Source organism: Antedon mediterranea, chromosome 11 (assembly GCF_964355755.1).
Source record: "Antedon mediterranea chromosome 11, ecAntMedi1.1, whole genome shotgun sequence".
Classification (NCBI taxonomy): domain Eukaryota; kingdom Metazoa; phylum Echinodermata; class Crinoidea; order Comatulida; family Antedonidae; genus Antedon; species Antedon mediterranea.
Window position 1 is genome coordinate 92,444 of NC_092680.1, and position 15,008 is coordinate 107,451.

The 15,008-nt window shown below is 35.3% G+C and overlaps 1 protein-coding gene across 1 annotated transcript; it reads left to right on the top strand.

Annotated features, from left to right (window-relative positions):
• Nucleotides 1-1,078: 1,078 nt before the first annotated feature.
• LOC140063149 (fibroblast growth factor receptor 1-A-like) lies at nucleotides 1,079-14,470 on the top strand. The gene is made up of 12 exons (XM_072109606.1): nucleotides 1,079-1,286; nucleotides 1,401-1,482; nucleotides 1,583-1,711; nucleotides 2,288-2,410; nucleotides 7,301-7,468; nucleotides 8,323-8,504; nucleotides 9,054-9,143; nucleotides 11,739-11,950; nucleotides 12,953-13,090; nucleotides 13,218-13,368; nucleotides 13,693-13,869; nucleotides 14,333-14,470. Exons 1-12 carry the CDS (start codon nucleotides 1,263-1,265, stop codon nucleotides 14,468-14,470), a joined length of 1,614 nt encoding a protein of 537 aa, XP_071965707.1. The 5' UTR covers nucleotides 1,079-1,262.
• The last annotated feature ends 538 nt before the right edge of the window (nucleotides 14,471-15,008 follow it).

Consider the following 15,008-nt stretch of genomic DNA (forward strand, 5'->3'; position numbering starts at 1 on the left):
TCCATATTAGAATACACATATACAATAGATAGAAACACCTTAGTGTCATACAATGTCAAGTGCCATGCGTTGTTAGAAGGCACCACAACCATTAATAGTATACAGGTACGTAACTCAAAACCTGTATTGGTCAAGTGCTGTATCCATATTAGGATACACCTATACAATAGATAGAAACACCTTAGTGTCATACAATGTCAAGTGGCATACGTTATTAGAAGGCACCACAACCATTAATAGTATACAGGTACGTAAAGTTGAATTGAAATTGAATTGTAACTCAAAACCTGTATTGGTCAAGTGCTGTATCCATATTAGGATACACCTATACAATAGATAGAAACACCTTAGTGTCATACAATGTCAAGTGTCATGCGTTGTTAGAAGGCACCACAACCATTAATAGTATACAGGTACGTAACTCAAAACCTGTATTGGTCAAGTGCTGTATCCATATTAGAATACACCTATACAATAGATAGAAACACATTAGTGTCATGCAATGTCAAGTGTCATGCGTTATTAGAAGGCACCACAACCATTAATAGTATACAGGTACGTAACTCAAAACCTGTACTGGTCAAGTGCTGTATCCATATTAGAATACACCTATACAATAGATAGAAACACCTTAGTGTCATACAATGTCAAGTGTCATGCGTTGTTAGAAGGCACCACAACCATTAATAGTATACAGGTACGTAACTCAAAACCTGTACTGGTCAAGTGCTGTATCCATATTAGAATACACATATACAATAGATAGAAACACCTTAGTGTCATATAATGTCAAGTGTCATGCGTTGTTAGAAGGCACCACAGCCATTAATAGTATACAGGTACGTAACTCAAAACCTGTATTGGTCAAGTGCTGTATCCATATTAGGATACACATATATAATAGATAGAAACACCTTAGTGTCATGCAATGTCAAGTGTCATGCGTTATTAGAAGGCACCACAACCATTAATAGTATACAGGTACGTAACTCAAAACCTGTACTGGTCAAGTGCTGTATCCATATTAGGATACACATATATCGGTATTAGACATAATGCGTATGATCTTTGGTGGGGTTTGAATAAAAAATTGGTTAAATATGTTATCAAACCAAATTTCTATCAAGTTTTGTAATATTTTATTTACAATGTTTCTACTTAATGTTTCTACTCCAAACTGTCAGTTTTAAATAATCTCTTCTTAGACTCAAAATCAAACAAATTGGAGAAATCGACAAGTTGCAGTAGTTCCAGATTTAAGTATGAATGAAACTTACCAATTAGAAGTAAGATGTTTGTTTATTTTATTTTGTGTGTGCAACTTTTTAACAATACAAGATAGAGCAATTATGAAATAACAAACAATGCACCTATACAGCAACTTCTTTTGTATTGTTCAGATTGAACCAGTCGTTAAAGAAACACTAGGCACATTGGAACAAACTGGAAGATCATTTAAAGTTACATTCGATACATTTATATGTAAGTTTATCAACACATTTTGACGTGAACAGAGTCCTGTACAATAATTGTGATTATAATACTGATCTTCTTGAGTTATCACATTGTTGTAATTTACTAGATGTTGACGATTGTTCTTGTGATGGTCTCACCACATATACCCGTATTTGTCAGTCACATGAAGACTGCAATGGCACTATTGTTCGAAATACAACATGCCAAATTGGTAAAGAGTGCAGGACATCAACAGGTTAGTTGATGTCACGTAATTTAATTTACAAATATCAAACAATTGTTTTATGAAATATTGATTAATTGTGTTTATCTTCACTGAGAGTGTTATAATCGTTATGCAGGAGACATTGTGGAATTCTTAGTTTGTACATTTTTGTGTGAAATATTTTGACTTTGATCAAAACCAGACTTTGTGCAGACATGAATTCCTACTAATGTCATAACTACAGTTAGATTTATCAAACACATTTCAGGATTTTCCTTATGGAGTAGTCACTAAGATATGAGTTTAGATTTTGTGTTTCCTTTCCTTATAAGAATATTTTAAGGATAGCCTACACTCTAAATTGATATAGAAAAAGCACTTTCATCAAATTTCATATAGTTATGTTTCTTCATTATTGTGTTAAGTTCTAAACTAATCAAGTACTTTATCTTTTGCAGACTTTACTTATTACGCTGCTATTGGTGCGGGTGTTTTACTATTAATCACAATAGTATTACTTTATCTTTTGCAGACTTTACTTATTACGCTGCTATTGGTGCGGGTGTTTTACTATTAATCACAATAGTATTACTTTATCTTTTGCAGACTTTACTTATTACGCTATTGGTGCGGGTGTTTTACTATTAATCACAATAGTATTACTTTCATTTGTAATTAAAATATACTGCTGTAATCGAAGTGGAAAAAGTGATGCAAATATGGAACAGGGTAAATTGTAGATAAATGTAAATAAGTTTGTTCCGGAATTTACCTACCGTTTGAGATCAGGTAGCGTAAGTTTGGACTAACTGCTTTGAAACAGAGAAGAATGAGAGGTGATGTTATCGAAACATTTATATATATATATATATATATAAACACATTAGGCAATGAACATTAATTTGAAACCGCCCGTTGATATATATATTATGGAGGGTACTTTGGATAACTTTACCAAATTACGTCGCCTGTCCGAGAAACGTGTCAGGTATCGTCACCATTTACATACTTTTATTTTACATCGTTCTAAACATTCGGCCCCTAATGGACTTCAATTTTATGTCACATCCGGGTATTCGATTTGCAGATGATGACATGCGTTCTCGTTGGAACGCTGTCCTTCACAAAAATGCTTGTCAACTCAATGAGATCCAAATTGGCAATTGCCGCAAAATCCTCACTGACGTTGAAATTCACTCTAGAACTAAGAAGTTGAAAAGAGAACTTCCTGCATCCGAGTTTCAAAACAAACTCAGGATTATCGCCAATGATTGCCGTAAGCAATCAACGGCAATGGCCCGAAGGGGACATCACAGATTTGGTCTACCTGCAGACTTGGTCATTTCAACACAAATGACTCTACCTTCGGATGATTTTAGGGCTTTTAGGAAACCCTGCAGAAGGTTCGTTCGGACTTATAACAAGAATCGGAGCAACACCTCTGATTCAGTTGTTGAAATTAATTGCCGACTTTCTGAAGGAGAGAAAAAACTTCTTTCCCGAGGACTTAAATTATGCCCAAAATCAAGGCAGGTCGGCGCACAACAACTATCTTTGGATATGGAGTCTTTCTCCAGAAGATTACGATTACGTGAACATTTTGCTGATTCAGACAGCAGCACCACGCAAAACGAAGGCAACGCTAACAAATTTAAACCAAAAAGTTCCTGGAATCCACCTAAAAATCGTTGTCCAGCTTTAGAAACATTTATTCAGGCTATTGAGGAGGATGTACAAAACTACGTCCCGAGTCCAGATAAACGTGACAATCTCTCAAAACAAGAAAGGCAGGCCATTGCCAAATTGCGTCAGCGTAATGATATTATCATTAAACTCGCTGATAAAGGTTCTGCCACTGTTGCCATGGACATCAAATTTTATGAAGAGGAGTCCTTAAGACAGCTAAACAATCCTCTTCATTATCGTAAACTTACAACGGATCCCACCCCGGAAATTGCGGATAAGGTGGCCAAATCTGTTTCTGTGATGGTTAAAAAACACTCCATCGATCCTAAGATTGGACCTCATTTGGCACAGGTCAATCCAGTTCCAGGCAGATTTTATTTCCTACCTAAAATCCACAAAGCAGGCAATCCTGGTAGACCCATTATTTCGGGCAATGGCACTGCTACAGAGAAAATTTCTGAATATGTGGATGATTTACTAAGACCATATGTGACTGATCTCCCTTCATACATTCAGGACTCCACGGACTTTATCCGCAAAATTAACCAAATTCAAAATTTACCTAATAATTCTGTTCTGGCTACATTAGATGTTTCATCATTGCATACTAATATCCCTCACGAAGAAGGAGCCGACGCATGTATTTTAAATTACATACAAATTCCAGGCAAAACGCCTACTAAAGCTCATTTACGAGAACTGGTCATGTTGATTTTAACCAACAACAATTTTATTTTTGGAAATGACCATTACCTTCAAATTCATGGCACAGCGATGGGCACAAAAATGGCGCCATCTTTTGCAAATTTATTTATGGGACAATTTGAGGCCAATTTTCTGTCCCTCCAACCAAATAAACCACTTGTTTGGTTTAGATACATTATTTATTATTTATTCAGCCCACCCAACTATCAAATTTACAGCTACCAAATCCTCTAGTAGCGTTGATTTTTTGGACACTATAGTGACCATAGAAAATGGTACACTCAAAACTGACCTATTCCGTAAACCCACGGATAAAAATATGTACCTGCTCCCTAGCAGTTGTCACCCCCGACACTGTACTAAAAACATACCGTACAGTCAAGCATTACGTATCAGACGTATCTGTTCTTCAGATTTAGATTTTCAGAATCGTACCGAAGAACTAACCGGACATCTCCGGAATAGAAATTACAAGAAGGAATACATCGAAACTGCTATAAAGAAAGCAAAAGATATTCCTCGATGTCAAACACTGACGTACAAACCACGTCAGCCAAAAAAATCGACCAGAGTGCCATTGGTCACAACCTACCACCCTAGGTTGCCTCCATTACGGGCTATTATTGAAAAACATATGCCCATTCTACAGTCCACAGGACTGTTTTTCCAGAACCACCCATTATTGCATTTCGTAGACCTCCCAACCTTCGTGATATATTAGTCAGATCCAAATTTAAGAGTGAAATTAACTCTCATGACAGCCAAAATTTGGGCAGTCACCTTTGCGGCAAATCTTGCAAAACTTGTTCATTGGTTGATTCTACTGAAAAATTTGAGAGTAACCAAACTGGCCGCATTTTTCGGATAAGACAATCAATTAATTGTCTAACCAAAAACGTCATTTATTTCATATACTGTAATATTTGTGGCAGACAGTACGTCGGAGAAACAAAAAACACTCTCCGTATGAGAATGACACAACATAGATCAGATCAGATCAAAACATTAAAGCTTGATCAACCTGTAGCCGAACATTTTAATTCAGCTGGTCACTCGACTGCAAATTTCAGAGTTATTGCAATAGACCACGATGTCAAATGGAGCGACAAAACTCGCAAAGACAAAGAAAACCACTGGGAATTACTACTTAAAACCACAAAACCTTTTGGACTTAACATTAGGAACATACTCCCAGATCGGTAAAATTATTCTATTGACTACCAAAATTTAAGTTTCAATATTAACCACCATTTAAGCTGTTTTTTTTAGTCTCATTCCAAAATTGTTTATATCTCTACCAAGCTACCTTCTTTGTATTCTACTCTTATTCAGACTCCACCCTGGCTCCCTTTGTTATATTTCTTTTATTCCTGTCCACCCAGGCAGCACTTGCCAGCTTTATACTATGACGTTATCCAAATTCCTTCACTTGCACTGATGAAGGGCTAGTGTTGCCCGAAAGCTCTGCTAACTTTTCTGGCTGTTTACTTTATCGTTTTGATTTAGCTTTTTATTTTTGTATCTCCATTGAGATCCAGCCACTGATACACCCCACAGCATTGTCATTTTTTTAAGTAATTTGCCTTTGGATTTCCTTCACTTGCACTGATGAAGGGCTAGTGTTGCCCGAAAGCTCTGCTAACTTTTCTGGCTGTTTACTTTATCGTTTTGATTTAGCTTTTCGCTTTTTATTTTTGTATCTCCATTGAGATCCAGCCACTGATACCCACAGCATTGTCATTTTTTTCAGTAATTTGCCTTTGGATTTATATATATATATATATATATATATATATATATATATATATATATATATATAAATAAAATAACAGCAGAAAACTTGGTTACTTCATTGTTTTAATCACTACAAATTTGTTTCGTACGACCAACATGTAGCTGGCCGCACTCTTCAGGTGAAATATAAAACATAAGTGACACAGTTGTCTCATAGTGCTTGATAGAAGTGAGTCATCGGGAAGTCGTATACAATAGCCTATTGTTTTAGATAAACTGTTTGGATCTGCAATTTAGTAAGAATTTTTTCCTATGTCTACAAGTAGAGACTAACTCGTTCTTACGGTTCAGTGAGCATAGCTCTGGTTGACATATAATAACATACTTTTCATATATACATAAATTACATCTGATGTACAGTACTGTTTCGATCTTATTAGATCTCGTCAGTGCAGCTCAGGTTTCGAAATGTATATATATATATATAATTTCAGTATATTTCCACATTTATTCCACATTTATTTAGTCATCAATTACAGTACATAACCGGGCGGTTTAGAATTAATGTTCTTTGCCTGATGTGTTTATATATATATATATATATATATATATATATATATATATATATATATATATATATATATATATATATATATATATATATATATATATATATATATATATATATATATATATATAAATCCAAAGGCAAATTACTGAAAATAATGACAATGCTGTGGGTATCAGTGGCTGGATCTCAATAGAGATACAAAATAAAAGCGAAAAGCTAAATCAAAACGAGAGTTCGAGTCTCGGTTGGGGCGACTTTTTCTCATTCTCACAGATTTCCTCATCTTTATCGTTTCAAATTAATTAATTAAATTTCAGTATATCACCGGGCGGTTTAGAATTAATGTTCTTTGCCTCTTGTGTTTATAGGCCTATATATAAAAGTATCTCTTCGGAGATCCCGCCTCGTGAATAAAAATACTGAAAGATGAGGGCGTATCAATTTGATCTCTGTTGCGCGTGCGTACAACTGAGGACTAGTGCTGTTCCGCCGTACCACGCCGAGAATGTTAAAGAGTCGTTATCCAATCGAGTTCGAACAATACCATGAAAGCCCCAGTGGTCTAATGGTTAGGACATCTGCATATCAAGCAGGCGGTCCGAGTTCGAGTCTCGGTTGGGGCGACTTTTTCTCATTCTCACAGATTTCCTCATCTTTATCGTTTCAAATTAATTAATTAAATGTCAGTATATCACCGGGCGGTTTAGAATTAATGTTCATGCCTCTTGTGTTTATATATATTATACATGGATAAAAGGGAGTAGATTTAACAGTTTCTTTAAAAAGCAACAAAATTGGCAGATGAGAGTATGCGTTTATCAAATATTTAGAAAATGTTATGAGAAATGTGATGTAAGATATTAACACCCCGACTAATCATAATAAATCTAATCTAACGTAATCTAATATAATGTTTATCATAGATTATCTATTCGTTGATCCAGTTTTTCAAAATTATGAAATACCCAGCCAAACGGATGTGATATGGGATGAGAGAAAACCAATCGGCAACGGCCGCTTTGGAATGGTTTATTCATGCCCACTTAAGCAAGAAAATGGATTACACATTGTTGCAATAAAGACACCGTTGGGTATGGTCATTTATAATACAGTTGAACCTTCACCAAGCGTCGACCTTCGGGACCGGGAAAAGTTGCCGCTTTCGGGAGGTTCTGCTACTGCTGATAGAGGGACAAAATCATTGTTATGGCTATGCATGATGTTTTTCGGCGTTCTCAACGCAACGGGCCTCTAAATTCTCCAGCTAATTATATTTTATTGTTTATGATCAGTAGAATTATTTATGATTATCAGACAAATTTTAAAAGCTTCTATCATTTGAAAATGGTCGGTCAAAATCTGTGTAGTTTTGTCATCTAATCTAACCGCTTCGAAATAAAGCTGATATATAAAGCACAATAAGTATCAAAATTTAGTGTATTATTGTTCTCAAAAGTCTACGAATTTTTCGAGTGGCCGCTTACGGGAGGTAATTTACCATACTAACAATCTAATTTTTAGTTTAAAAAATGGCCGCGGCTGCTAAAGGGAGGTATCAAATGCATTAATTAGATAGAAAGAACAATCTGGCTTTTGAAAGTGCGGCCGTTAAGGGAGGTGGCCGCTAAACGGGAGTTGGCCGCTCATAGAGGTTCAAGTTTCAACTGTAGCTAAAAAATAATACAAGATATTATAGGGGCCGTTTTCCTTTTTGTGACAGTCACAATATTATAGCACATATCAATGCAGTAATCCTTACAATACCTTAAATTAAATAGAATTTGTGGTATATATTGATATTTCAAATCATCGTAGGCATATGCCTATCATCTTATTAAATTAATATATACTATTTAAAATCAAAATCATCATAATATATTGATAATAAATTGTCTATTTGCAACGTTTTGTACAATAGTATCTATATTTATTTCCTCATCATTAGATACTGCATCAGCAGCCGAGAAAATGGATTTTAAAAAAGAAATTCAACTGATGGCACAGATTGGTAAACATATTAATATTATAGAACTAATTGGTTGTCGCACTGCGAAGGATCCGATGTACATCATTACCCCACTAATGCAATACGGTTGTCTGTTAGAATTATTACGTAAAAGTGCAACGGTAAGTCAAACAACTCGTGTACAAAACATAGATGTTTTAGTTTTTTAGTATAGTTACTAAAATGTTTAGCTGCCGCCTTCAACACCTACTTTAATGGCTGTGTGACAGTGGCTTTGTAAACTAGTACATTGGGATAACCTGCCTTGTCTTGAAAGATGTACTAGGATCTTTTAAAGTGCACACGAGCATTTTGTGTACAGACGTTGATTGTGCTTATAGATTTACCGTACCTTGTTAAGTTTTAAAAATACAAATAACTTGATTTGTAATGTAAATATTATTCTCATGCGGATTCCCATTTGTTTCAATCTTTTTCGATTCAATAAATGACAGAATCCATCTAGTTTTTGAGTTTTTTGTTGCTTTTCTTTTGTATCAGCTTTTGCTCTGCCCTCCAGTGACACAGATTGAAATTCATAATTCACTTGACAACGTTGATTTTATTTATAGATTAGTTTTTTGAGTTTTAAAATTTCTGTACGTAATCATTTCGTACTTGATTGATTTTATGTTATTAATTATTAAATCACATTAAATTGTATTATTCAGATGCAACAGAAAGGTGTATTTACTGACGAGATTTATGATTTGAGATTAAAAGATTTGTTTAGCATTAGTAGACAGATTGCTAAAGGAATGGTGAGTAATTATGACCCGGTTACCGACTACACAAACTTAGACAAAATCTATCTGAAAGATTTGTTTAGCATTAGTAGACAGATCGCTAAAGGAATGGCGAGTAATTATGACCCGGTTACTGACTACACAAACTTAGACAAAATCTATATCAAAGATTTGTTTAGCATTAGTAGACAGATCGCTAAAGGAATGGTGAGTAATTATGACCCGGTTACTGACTACACAAACTTAGACAAAATCTATCTGAAAGATTTGTTTAGCATTAGTAGACAGATCGCTAAAGGAATGGTGAGTAATTATGACCTGGTTACCGACTACACAAACTTAGACAAAATCTATCTGAAAGATTTGTTTAGCATTAGTAGACAGATCGCTAAAGGAATGGCGAGTAATTATGACCCGGTTACCGACTACACAAACTTAGACAAAATCTATCTGAAAGATTTGTTTAGCATTAGTAGACAGATCGCTAAAGGAATGGTGAGTAATTATGACCTGGTTACCGACTACACAAACTTAGACAAAATCTATCTGAAAGATTTGTTTAGCATTAGTAGACAGATCGCTAAAGGAATGGCGAGTAATTATGACCCGGTTACCGACTACACAAACTTAGACAAAATCTATCTGAAAGATTTGTTTAGCATTAGTAGACAGATCGCTAAAGGAATGGTGAGTAATTATGACCTGGTTACCGACTACACAAACTTAGACAAAATCTATCTGAAAGATTTGTTTAGCATTAGTAGACAGATCGCTAAAGGAATGGTGAGTAATTATGACCCGGTTACTGACTACACAAACTTAGACAAAATCTATCTGAAAGATTTGTTTAGCATTAGTAGACAGATCGCTAAAGGAATGGCGAGTAATTATGACCCGGTTACTGACTACACAAACTTAGACAAAATCTATCTGAAAGATTTGTTTAGCATTAGTAGACAGATCGCTAAAGGAATGGCGAGTAATTATGACCCGGTTACCGACTACACAAACTTAGACAAAATCTATCTGAAAGATTTGTTTAGCATTAGTAGACAGATCGCTAAAGGAATGGTGAGTAATTATGACCCGGTTACCGACTACACACACTTAGACAAAATCTATCTGAAAGATTTGTTTAGCATTAGTAGACAGATCGCTAAAGGAATGGCGAGTAATTATGACCCGGTTACCGACTACACAAACTTAGACAAAATCTATCTGAAAGATTTGTTTAGCATTAGTAGACAGATCGCTAAAGGAATGGCGAGTAATTATGACCCGGTTACCGACTACACAAACTTAGACACAATCTATCTGAAAGATTTGTTTAGCATTAGTAGACAGATCGCTAAAGGAATGGCGAGTAATTATGACCCGGTTACCGACTACACAAACTTAGACAAAATCTATCTGAAAGATTTGTTTAGCATTAGTAGACAGATCGCTAAAGGAATGGCGAGTAATTATGACCCGGTTACCGACTACACACACTTAGACAAAATCTATCTGAAAGATTTGTTTAGCATTAGTAGACAGATCGCTAAAGGAATGGCGAGTAATTATGACCCGGTTACCGACTACACACACTTAGACAAAATCTATCTGAAAGATTTGTTTAGCATTAGTAGACAGATCGCTAAAGGAATGGCGAGTAATTATGACCCGGTTACTGACTACACACACTTAGACAAAATCTATCTGAAAGATTTGTTTAGCATTAGTAGACAGATCGCTAAAGGAATGGCGAGTAATTATGACCTGGTTACCGACTACACAAACTTAGACAAAATCTATCTGAAAGATTTGTTTAGCATTAGTAGACAGATCGCTAAAGGAATGGCGAGTAATTATGACCCGGTTACCGACTACACAAACTTAGACAAAATCTATCTGAAAGATTTGTTTAGCATTAGTAGACAGATCGCTAAAGGAATGGCGAGTAATTATGACCTGGTTACCGACTACACAAACTTAGACAAAATCTATCTGAAAGATTTGTTTAGCATTAGTAGACAGATCGCTAAAGGAATGGCGAGTAATTATGACCTGGTTACCGACTACACAAACTTAGACAAAATCTATCTGAAAGATTTGTTTAGCATTAGTAGACAGATCGCTAAAGGAATGGCGAGTAATTATGACCCGGTTACCGACTACACAAACTTAGACAAAATCTATCTGAAAGATTTGTTTAGCATTAGTAGACAGATCGCTAAAGGAATGGTGAGTAATTATGACCTGGTTACCGACTACACAAACTTAGACAAAATCTATCTGAAAGATTTGTTTAGCATTAGTAGACAGATCGCTAAAGGAATGGCGAGTAATTATGACCCGGTTACCGACTACACAAACTTAGACAAAATCTATCTGAAAGATTTGTTTAGCATTAGTAGACAGATCGCTAAAGGAATGGCGAGTAATTATGACCCGGTTACCGACTACACAAACTTAGACACAATCTATCTGAAACTTCTGTGGTCTTGAAATCAATTGAAAATACTAATTTAACCCAAAATGAACGATATCATTTATTGTGTTCATAAGTTATTATTCATTCTTATACTTTTTAGTACTGTATATAGTGTTGCATTTCAATTTTTTCGTTAGGAATATATTTCCAGCTTGAGAATAGTACACGGAGACCTGGCCGCTCGAAATGTTCTTATAGGCAAAGGACTTCTAGTGAAGATTGGTGATTTTGGCTTGGGACAAGATACATATGAGAAAGGATATCTAAGATTAAAAGACGGAGAAGTTCCAGTAAAGTGGTATAGTTTGGAAACACTGCTAGAGCATTACATGACACCTATGAGTGACGTGTAGGTTGGAATACATTAATCATAAATAATTCTGTAAGACAAAAAATGTCATCGTATCTAAGAAAGTGGGGATGCAATATAGTAGGGAGCTTTCGATTGGGTACTACCGACCTGGTCAGCGCAATCGACGTGTCTTCACTCGTACATTTAACAACCAATGTAGGCCCGGTACATAAGGTACAGTAAATTTAACAACCAAGGTAGGCCCGGTACATAAGGTACATTATTACATTTAACAACCAAGGTAGGCCCGGTACATAAGCTACATTTAACAACCAATGTAGGCCTGGTACATAAGGTACAGTACATTTAACAACCAATGTAGCCCGGTACATAAGGTACATTTAACAACCAATATAGGCCCGGTACATAAGGTACATTAGTACATTTAACAACCAATATAGGCCCGGTACATAAGGTACAGTACATTTAACAACCAATATAGGCCCGGTACATAAGGTACAGTACATTTAACAACCAATATAGGCCCGGTACATAAGGTACAGTACATTTAACAACCAATGTAGGCCCGGTACATAAAGTACATTATTACATTTAACAACAAATGTAGGCCCGGTACATAAAGTACATTATTACATTTAACAACCAATATAGTCCCGGTACATAAAGTACATTATTACATTTAACAACAAATGTAGGCCCGGTACATAAGGTACAGTACATTTAACAACCAATGTAGGCCCGGTACATAAGGTACATTAGTACATTTAACAACCAATGTAGGCCCGGTACATAAAGTACATTATTACATTTAACAACAAATGTAGGCCCGGTACATAAGGTACAGTACATTTAACAACCAATGTAGGCCCAGTACATAAGGTACAGTACATTTAACAACCAATGTAGGCCCGGTACATAAGGTACAGTACATTTAACAACAAATGTAGGCCCAGTACATAAGGTACAGTACATTTAACAACCAATGTAGGCCCGGTAAATAAGGTACAGTACATTATATACCTTTTTTTTTTATCACAGATGGTCATTTGGTATTTTATTATATGAAATATTCACATTTGGAAAGTCACCGTATCCAGGAATCATAATAGGAACTCTACCTCAACTTCTTCAGCGTGGCTATCGAATGCACAGACCTGAACATTGTCCCTCAACTGCGTAAGTGCATCATCGTCATAATTATCATCATCATAATCATCATCATCATACTCATCATCACTGTAATTGACAATATCTAGAAATTGAGGTTTGACAGTTCTAATTATTATTTATATTATTTCTATAGATACAAAATAATGACGTCGTGTTGGCATGAACTTCCCAAGAAGCGACCAACGTTTAAAATGTTATACCACCAATTCGATACAGTCTTAGAGTTCGTCACAAATGATTCAAATCTATATTTAAAGTTATCAGAAAAGGGAAAAAATGAAGAGGTATTCAAAATGATACAATATCGTAGGAACTTGCGCTGAATTCTGAATTTGTACTAAACTATGAATTCATAGGCACTGGCATTGTAAAAAAAATGTTAGCGCTGATTTGATTAACACTATAAGGATTGTTTCATTTTGTTGGTATGTCTGTCTGTCCGTCAGTCAGCCTTAGTTTATGTTTCGGATATTTTCGTTGAAAACAAGCAAGGATACATTGTGTTATGTGTTCCACACTGGTCCTTAATAGCACGTATGCTTATTTAACCCGAATATGATTCTAAAATCTAAAAATGTTATCAATATATGTTTGTGTGGATTTTTCAGGAAGATACAATGCCGGAAATTATGAAGAACAAGAAATCGGAAATAGATAACTATGAATTACGTATACTAGAATCTCGCCAAAAATACAGTATTAGTGAGGAGACATATGATGAGGAAAGTACTGGTCAGACGTTTAATGTAGTAGAATATACTCCATTCATGGAAACAAGTTCGCAGGTAAGCGAACCTCGGCTGTGTTCGTATTCAGCAGTATTATCACCATGAATGAAATAATCCATGGTATCACTCATCAAACCCCCACGCGCGCGTTAAAGTACGTATGTTGTTGCATGTCTTGATGATGCCATAGGAGACAATGCAAACTTATACGTTCTGTATTAGATAATCATACATTACCAGAAGATGTTGTGTAATGGCCAACTCACTTAACTCTGTTAAAAGAACGAGCAACAGTTGGAATAATCCATCGCTTTTATTGGTTAATTCGCTTACGTTGCGGCTTACGTCATTGCGTTGCGCTTTCCGTTACCGCACTCGCCTGTGTAAATTGGCCCTTAATATTGGCCTTTAATTGACCTTTAACCATTCATAATTTAATTTGCTCTGATACACGGACCTGCTCTTATATTTATATGCTGTTTATTTAATTATTTGATACCAACAATGTTATTTTCTTCAGTTTGGTGGCAAATCATGTGGTGTGGACAGCCAATTACCTCACTACAACTTTACATCAGAAGGCACTAGATTTAATAGTATGGAGGATGTTACATTTATACCAATATTTGAAGACAGTGGCAATGGTGAAGCGTTTTGAACGACAGAATGTATATAATAATGTCAATAAAGCTGAGATGTCTGATTGTAAACAAACGTGTGCACCTTTGGTATTGGTAGGCCGTCACTCATTCTCAAATTATATGATGCTGCATGATTTTTTTAGACAGGAATGAACATTATAGACATCTTGTTACACTAATTCTCGCTGTTACAATTGTATCTGGAATCACTATGTTGTATGCCGCTTTCTTTTAAATATGGAGGGACCAGCTGCAAAAAAAAAAAAAAAAAAAAAAAAAAGAACACCTTATTTATAGAAATTCGGATTGTCTTGCCATCAGATTGATAATCTATTTTTAATATTAAATTTGGTTATTTATTAATTTTTTTAACATTTTACTTCAATTCACAATCAATAGGAGCTTTTGATTTACAGACTGGAATACATAAAACACAAGACAAAGGAACATCGACAAGGTCCACAAGAACCAATTACAAACATTTCTTAATTTTAATAAGTTAATAAGTAAATCCGTTTAGAACAGCGAACATGTAACATGAGTTGCCCCCGAAAA